The 9,284-nt window shown below is 37.4% G+C and overlaps 1 protein-coding gene across 2 annotated transcripts; it reads right to left on the bottom strand.

Annotated features, from left to right (window-relative positions):
- Positions 1-367: 367 nt before the first annotated feature.
- LOC100367694 (uncharacterized) lies at positions 368-9,246 on the bottom strand. Of its 2 annotated transcripts, XM_085491673.1 has the most exons (11): positions 9,123-9,246; positions 8,477-8,626; positions 7,711-7,758; positions 7,410-7,583; positions 6,855-6,941; positions 6,115-6,408; positions 4,609-4,656; positions 3,660-3,800; positions 3,252-3,414; positions 2,977-3,014; positions 368-2,432 (listed from the first exon to the last, which is right to left on the bottom strand). In XM_085491673.1, the coding sequence occupies exons 3-11, from the start codon at positions 7,729-7,731 to the stop codon at positions 1,935-1,937; spliced, it is 1,464 nt and encodes a 487-aa protein (XP_085347799.1). In that variant the 5' UTR covers positions 7,732-7,758; positions 8,477-8,626; positions 9,123-9,246; the 3' UTR covers positions 368-1,934. The 2 variants fall into 2 exon arrangements, with proteins under 2 accessions (XP_085347799.1, XP_006822520.3); XM_006822457.3 differs by lacking the exon at positions 8,477-8,626.
- Positions 9,247-9,284: the final 38 nt, after the last annotated feature.

Below are 9,284 nucleotides of genomic sequence, written 5' to 3'. Positions count from 1 at the left end.
CGCGTGATACAAAGCAATAGTGTATGCAAATAAGACACGTGAGACAAAGCAATAGTGTATGCAAATAAGACACGTGGGACAAAGCAATGATGTATGCAAATAAGACACGTGAGACAAAGCAATAGTGTATGCAAATAAGACACATGGGACAAAGCAATGATGTATGCAAATAAAACACGTGAGACAAAGCAATGGTGTATGCAAATAAGACACGTGAGACAAAGAAATGGTATATGCAAATAAGACACGTGAGACAAAGCAATGATGTATGCAAATACGACACGTGAGACAAAGCAATGATGTATGCAAATAAGACACGTGAGACAAAGCAATGGTGTATGCAAATAAGACACGTGAGACAAAGCAATGGTGTACGCAAATAAGACGCGTGAGACAAAGCAATGACGTACTTTTATTTCGACACGGAAATAATTAACACAAAACTAATGTTGCTTGGATTGTTCAAAATAAAAATACAAAAGTGGAACACAAATCCAATAACAGATGGTTATTTATAATAATGACTATACTCAAGTTCACTGCTCGATTAAGTAAACAATACCACTATACAGTAAGACATAAGTACTTGTATTCAGCACAAAGTGAAATAGAAATATATGTGTCAACTACATGATCTATGGTGGAATTTATTTATAAATGTGTGGACGTCATCAACACTAAACATACTAACATACAATATTCGCATATTGGACAAGGATTTTTTTAGAATATGATGTCAAAGATTTGACGTATATTTACATTGTTACAACAAGCTCGTAAAATGGTTTGATGGATAGACACACAGAGTAAACATCGTTATCTGTACAAGCATAACAATAATACCAACACATTTGGCAGTGTTAGTCGGTTAGCACTGTTGATATAAATAACATAGCATAACTATTACAACCTTGCTCATTGAAAATCAGGGCATTATATAACGACTACGAATTCAGAATGGCGACAAACAAAGATACACTCATTGCCTCGTACGATCTTTTCTTTGCTTGTCAAAAATTAGAATAAAATATAATACTGTAATGTAATGCTATATCTAAGCTAAATACTGACTGAAAATAGATGGGAACAATTCTAACCCGAATAAGGACACCATAAATCACATACAAAAAATAAGTAGTAATCATGCTCCTATATTATTACTAAATGCACTGTATTAACCCCAATGTCCCTTATAAAATAATGCTAGTATAACACGAATGGTATAAAAGTCCCCACATAGTACTGCAATATAACTAAGAAAAATTGACAGGAAAAATACTTAAAATGTATCAATTATTCACACAGTTTTATCAATAATAATTAATAATTAATTATTCACAGAATTTTTACTTTCGTTATTCGCACTGACAAGTATGACCCGCTAAATCAAATCAACGTGTAAAATTTAAATATAACCTATTGTATTCTGACAAATTCATTATCTCAGTAAATATGCTAAAATAATAAAAACAGTGGACTTGACTGTAACTGAAAATAAATGCTTTTACAATAAAGGCTTACTTTTTGGCAGAAAAAATGACTAAATAGGATTTTAAATAACATACATGTATCAGTTACTGCACTACCTAATTAACATATCTTGGAGGACAATGTTTTAATTTTCCAAATTGTTACCCATATTTTAACAACATAAGTAGCAGTCACACCAAAATTGTGCTTGGTGGATACTTTATACTGGTTGATAAGATTTCCAGGGAAACAATGTTTGAGTTAATGTCGTCACAAGATTTTATAATTTCACCGATATCTTGAAAAAGATACATGCAAGGCATGCCAAAACGAGGACAGACATGTTCATTTGTATACCTTTCTTTTCATCTCTATTTTCGGCATGGTAAACATGGCAGTAATAAATAAATAATCCAAAAAAACCGGATTAAACCATTTCAGCAAAACATGGGAAAAAATAGTTTTTAACTATCTCGATTTTCTCGTTTATATTGACCCAAACCTACAGACAACGGGGTAGTAACTTCTGCAGCCTTGGATGTAAGTCCAGTAACTACCGCACTTGGTTTGGGGTTCCCACGTGTATAACCATTCCTGACGCCATTTCCCACATCTGCCTGCTGGTTAGTTTGAGCGTCACCTCTTATATACTGGCCCGACACTGGAACTGCAGACCCGTGTATACCCTTTCCTGTAATCAATGGATTAACAGCATCAGAGCTTTCCCTGACGTAAGCTTTTTTCAGCGGCTGTTCAGCCGATGAAGACGGCGTGCTGTCGCCGCTATCTTTCGATTCGGGATTAGCGAACTGTTTGTGAATGTCGCTATGGAGTGAATCGCCCGTGCATCCACAGTGTGGTGATGGTTTATCTGATTCAGATGTGTTTTGGATACCAACAGCAGTCTCGTCACTTTCCTCCGCCTTTCTCAAAATGTCATCTGAGTTTTCTTCATCCACAGACTGAAATAAAATCGAAAGAAAGAAAATGAAAAATGACAGAACAATCGGAAACAGAGCATCACCATCTAACGGTTTACTTGAAAGAATTGTAAAATAAACGGCAGCGGCAAATAATATTCGCGATTAATATCGGAGGCAGCCTGTAGTTTTACCATATGTATTAATATTTGTCGAGTGAGTGTTACTAATAATGCGATTTTTTTTTATTATTCATAGTTAATTATACATGTATTATATGACAGGGTATACCTAAATCACAACCCCCATGCTGTCTGTGTTCACCTTCAAATTCGCAATATAATTAGCGATATTGTATTTTTGCATATTTAATGAGATCACATGACCGACAATGATTTGCTCAAAATATTGGCTCTATGTCAATTACACTACTCACAATAGAACTCCGGGAATTGAGTTTATGCATAACCAAATAAGGTCACGGCGTTGCATTTTCCATTGTTATTATGCAGTTATTGTTAATATTATTATATTCTATATTAATAAGAGAAGAGAAAGATATGAAATACATATACATTATAATTACCTCTTGTACCGGCATATGCGCACGTTTTGATATTTTATCTAAAAGAGATAAACATAGCAATATCAGTAATCAGTGTTGTCTTGAACCAATACCAGAATTTCAAAATACACACAGTACGAAAACGAGAGATGTCATTCGGAATGGTTATACCACATTGGATGTAAGTGTTTTATTCTAATCGACGGAGAAATATTGATGATAACCCAAACTATTCCAACTATTTCACCAGAATCATCAATTACTAGCCAAAGCACATTGTTTCATTACTGACGTACCACGTCGTTTGTTGTCTTCTGCATCACACATGGCTTGTATCGCATCGTGTCTGTTCATTTCTCTTAAGTAATTGACTATGTCAGATACCAGGTAATGTGGGTGCTTCTGTTGTAACACGGAGATCAGTTCCTGTGTTGGACTTGGTCGGTTCTTGAAGAGCTCCTATGAGCAAAATAAGCGTAACAATCGTCAATATATACTATTGCTTTTCAAAGGTCAACTTCGGACTCAATGTCGACGCTGTTTCGGACCATTGCGTCAGAAGTAAAACTCAAACGAGCCACAATTTTACATCTAATTGGCCCACGACTACGGGAATTCATTCATCACCCTATTTGTAACTAGTAGCTGTTAACTTTGCAGATCAATAGTGTTTCACTGACATAAAGTTGAGTTAGTTCACCTACCCCAATATCTTTCCATGTAAAGTTAAGTTCGTCTGCCAAATTCTGATAATCGCCAATCGCATTGATAGGGTCCATCTTCATCGCTAGTGCTCTAATCTGGGACGTTGTCAAGTCCATAATATATTTAGGCAACTTTGAACTCTTTAAAAGAAAATCTAATGTTACTCACTACCATCTGATATATGATTTTATAAGATACAGCAAATAATTACTGAATAGTCAGTACCGTGACACTTTCCCAACAGCTATTAATTTTCCTACCCTCATTGCCACGTTTTTTTTTCACGTGGCTACTTAGATAATACACTGAATGTTTTAATTTAATTTGGAGTGCTAGAAAAGGTCAACATAATTTCCCAATCAACAAATCTTTCTCTAATTTCCAAATTATGTTGACACTAACCATTCAATAGCCAGGAACACGCCTGTTTTATGACTTCACTGCCGAAAATGACTACACCGTCTCCACAACACACTTTCAGGCGAGTTGCTTTTAAGCATGTAGTGGGACAATATGGACAATAGCACTTGTCCTGTATTACCGCGGAAAATAAGCAGCTCTAACGCTGTTGCTGATTGGCAGTTCGGTGCATAGGATGGGTTTCTGACTATAAACATGGAATATTCTGGCGCGTTGTTATTGTAATCGTAAATAAAGAAATGGTATATTTCAGCTGTTATATTTATTGTACTGTATGTTAAATAACAAACCCAACATTAGCCTGATATGTAGGCGTGAGTGGCGCCCTCGCTGGCCGGTTTGGAGCACCGCGGAGGGCGCAACTCACGCGATATTCATACATTATGCATCAATTTACACGTAAACTTGATGTGTAAAATTTAGTTTATGCTTGCAACATCGATATGGAAAATGTTCAGGCTTATAACCCAGTTCTATAACATTTAGAACTACCAATCACCATAAGGACTATCATGGTGTTATACTTGCCTTTTGTTGGATCCTATCGTCATCATCCATATGTTTGATATGTTCATCCTTAAACGAAAAGATGCGATTCATTAGTATGATTTTCAACGAAATAATCATATCAAATGAATGGTGTATAAATATATGTTTTAAACTTTGTGTTAAAAGCTGTAAATGCTTTGGGTTTGTAGTAGCAACATTGTTCAATTTTCTTGTTGTTTGTGGGTTGTTTGCGCCGTCAGGCATGGACCTGGCAGTAAGCGTTTGAACTACAAAGAGTTCCCCAGACAAAGATATTTGCTCAATTCAGCAGTCACCCTACATATCTGGGCATACATGTGTTTCTACCACCACCCTTGCACATCCCCATAGTGTCAGTCTGTCTCGTAGTCTTACATAGATAAATGGTTCTTCTCACCATGCAGAGAAAGAAGCATTGTCAGAGGATATTCAGTTCATACTGGCATTCCTGATCTCAATGCAGATCCAAAATTAAACAGTTGGAACCGCCTACTTTATAATGCCTTGAGAGAGAACCCCGCACTGGCAGAAAGTGATCTAGAACAAACGTTGTGTGAGTATCGGAGAGAGTTTACTACTAATTAAACAATATTACGCAAGATCATACGAATGGTATGAGTGATGTCATCAGGGGGAGTCCTAGTACCCCATCCATTACTGTGATCCGGGCCTCTGCACCACTTGCAAATTGACTTAGAGGCATCTCTGAAGAGGAATATGTAGGCTTAGGCTTAGGTAAGAATAGTTACCTTATGAGCCGAATTTCACAGTGTCACTTGCCAACTGATCAAAGAAGATACCGTTTTTGGTGGCGTTGGCTTCAGCAAGTGCAGTAAGTTGCAGGCTCTTTCATTTGCTGAAGATTTAGCAGTATTTCAAGCTGACTCTGTCAATTTGTGATCCAATCGCCTTTTTAGGACTAAGTGCCAGAGGCCATATGAGCCAGCTTCTCCCCTGATAATCCCACGTTTGAATTCAGCTGCCGGGTCAAGGGGAGCCCCTCCCCGGCCCAGTCTCCCATACGTGCACAATGTCATTATCATCCCTGGTCTAACCTAGTCGAAGTTGACTACAGTGTATACTTTGTGTTAATTTGATAAACATATATTGTTGTTATTGATATTGTCAGTTATTACTACTTATTTCGATCAATGATATCTAGACTGATATGAAGCCAAATTTGTGATCTAGGCTCGCTAGAGATCCTATGTAACTACTAATTTGTTCTGGCATCATGCATTGTTGTAAGATGAGTTATCATCCTCCCCATGCCTGGCGATATATTGTAGGGTTTGGATTGTCTTGTTTGTTTGTTACTTTGCCTTGTGTGACGATCTTGGACTAGTGCTGCCTGCAAGATGAGCACAGTGGGTAAAACTCAACCCAATTATAAATCAAAAAAATAATTGCAACAAATAGCGGCAGTGACTGGAAGTGACGACATAAACTACAGGACCTAGGGACATATCGGCACCTTCGAGACCGAGGCCCTGTATATGTACTCACTATGTTATCAGGCATGATGTCTTCACAGTCCACGACGTCAGATTTGTCTTCACTGACGTCACTTACAACACATAACCTAAGGCTCACACTGGTTCGTTCGGTGTTGTTTTTTTCTTTCCCGGTTCGTCTCAGATTTTCCAGGTAGGAGAGTGAAAACACTTTAGCCAGATCCTCCACCGAGATAGTTGTGAATTGTACCTCATATCGGGGGTTATCGAGTGCGTTCTTGTATTCATCTTGAGTTGAGTATTTGGTGAATTTCAGCGCCAGCTCACCCGGACACGATTTGCTAGTCTACATAGAGAGCAATAATAACTAATCACAATCAGGCATTTATATCACGTGGGTTAATACGTCATCAGATTCATTCCAATACATGATATATACATATCTTGGATACCGTGCTACTATTATCTGTGTGCCTCGAGATTACTAATAACAGTGATTATATTACATCGCGTCAAATATTAGTGAGAAATGTGCATATTAATTACATTCAGTTGCACTGCACGTGTCGCCTTCAATGTAAAATGCTCGTGATAGCTTAGTGAGTATTCGGCACGCTTCTTATCCAATATTTACATTGTCTAATACACACCAATGTATATAGACGTTTTCAATATTCTGACACAATACTGTTACAACACAACACAAACCATATCTATATTTTAAAACGCGTCGTTTTCTTTTTAGTGTACTTACACGCTTCTATAATTCACACAATATGACATGAAACTCACCTGGAAATAGAATTCGCCGACGTTCAACGCGTGCTTGAATGGAAACAAATGCACAATAACTTTGTTGTTTTTTGTCAATGGGAAGTTCTGAAAATAAAGAAAAAAACATGTGATGGTATTCTACAACGGAATATATGTTGTGTTGATGTGATACAATTATTAGCATTCACAACCATATTAAAAGACAGTAGTCGTCGCGCCGCGCATGTGCGACATTTGAGTTGATAAACATTGATTTTCCTACAATCCAATGCGCTTTTCTAATGAAATCACATGTACGAGTTTTGCCCTGGGCGCCACTTGCACTAATTACCGCCGGCGACTCTTTCGATACACCCCAAACACACAAAAAACCTAATTAAAGCTTGGTAACCTTTCAGTTTGTACTAGTTGGTGTGCACAGCAGTAAAAATCGACATCTTTGTTTAGATGAGACCCATATCTTGCGCATGCGTGGCGTGACGATTTCCGCCCTTTAATCCCATATTTATATAAGCAACCAATATATGTTGTTGTAAATTGTTAAATAAATAACCCCATAACTGCGGTACATACCACCTCTTTCATGCGTTTCAATAGTGTCAACGTCGGTGTCAGATACTTGTGTTTCATTTCTGAAACATCTCCTCCATAGTAATCATCGCACACTTTCTGCAACCAGTAGACCTCCCGTTCTGGATAGTCACATTCATAAGCATATTTCAAGGCGGAGACCATCTCTCGAATGCCCTTAAAATAGAAAACACACATTTTATTGAAGTATACTTTGCATTTAGCAGCAATGACCGTGAAACAGAAAGTATTTTCAACACAGTATTAATTCTATGCATCGAAAACAATAATATGCGTTCGTTACCTCTTGTCTCGTATCTGCCATGGCAAATGAAGAGTTCTAGATTGTGAACTAAAAAACAAAACAATTAAAAATGGAGTGGTGGTCAATATAACTTGCCTGAACTTTTACTGTCAGGTTTGTGTATGTTCCTTCCATACAAACTGATTGCATACCGGCAAGCTAAGAATGCATTAATAAGACTTCCACGTCACTGATTTGACAAAGCTGTTCGATGATAATCAACTTGTATGGTTAGACACCGAATAAAATATAATTACAGTAATTTCTGATTGACTTGAGGGCTTGCCAAGTTTTGCACCATGGCTATCATAATTTTTTGTTGAATTTTTGCAATAAAAATTATTCAAGATGGTGTCTAGAGTATATGTTCATATTAGTCAATCAATCAATAAAACAATCAATGGATGAATGGAGTGCAATTATTCAGATACTGAATGACACTGAGGTGATAAACCCGAGTACAGGTCATTACAAAACAGCGAGGAAGCATTGACGCTTATTGTTTCATTTCCGATATTAATTAATGTCTGTGCAAATGTTGGTTGACAAATAAGTTATTTATGCTGGGGAATTAATTAAAAGTATTTGTGCAAGTCTCTTCTTTTCTTGACGTGCATGTGTACATATTACTACCATTCAAACATCTGTTATTAGTTAGGCACAGCCTAAATGCAATTGTGGGACGCACATAAAATTACCCTGTGCTCCTTCAAAATGTCAAATAAATCATTCTTTAGTATTAAGTAAATAATAATGGCAACAATACCACGTGATCATTCGGCCATTAGATACCGGATGATGAATTGTTGGCAAACCTCCTCACTAGTTTGACGCTTTGTTGTAAGAGGAACTGGGTGCAAGTCTTTTCTACCTCCATGGTGCAAGCGACGTTTGTTTTCCCAAATTAAAACATCACCTAAACAGTTGGGAAAAGAATTTCCGGTCATCGACCCCAAATAATCAGTTTGTATACTATAAACATAAATCATGCCATATAACCACGTGATTATTCATTTGGCTAATGTTATTCGGTGCTATTGATTTGCTGTCTTAAAGTATGCTATTATAAACATGGCGTCACCGGAAGCAAATGAAAAGAAAGAAAATAACTAAAATTGTAAACAACAACCATAGTGCTCCATTTTTTTTGTTATTACACGAATCACGGTGCCTCGGACAATGAATGGCTGTATCTGCTTCAAGGTCGAATCCTAGTAAATTGTGTTGTGGGTTTCGGGGCTTTCAAGACTGATGACGCAGACAAACATGGTCAACGCATTATTATATTCACAGTGGGCGGCACTGTACTACAGATATGACAACTTTAAGTGTACTTGTCCCCAGAGCGCTCTTATCGAAATGTCTTAAACGACAATGAATGCGCATGTTGCGGGCGCAGTGACCCTACTTACTTGACGAACGGCTTATATGATCTCTGATAGTGTCCAAAGAGCAAATTTCAGCCCGCTAATTCAAAATTAGACTTGGAGCAGCAACTGCGTATGTGCAAGTCAGTCTCGCTTTTCAATAGACATGCGCACTGGTTCATATTGAAACGAAAATAGAATACGGGG

The sequence above is a fragment of the Saccoglossus kowalevskii genome, chromosome 16 (genome assembly GCF_978046115.1).
Source record: "Saccoglossus kowalevskii chromosome 16, keSacKowa6.1, whole genome shotgun sequence".
Taxonomy (NCBI): domain Eukaryota; kingdom Metazoa; phylum Hemichordata; class Enteropneusta; family Harrimaniidae; genus Saccoglossus; species Saccoglossus kowalevskii.
The sequence above is the reverse complement of the archived record's forward strand: the minus strand, read 5'-3'. Positions and strand labels throughout refer to the sequence as shown.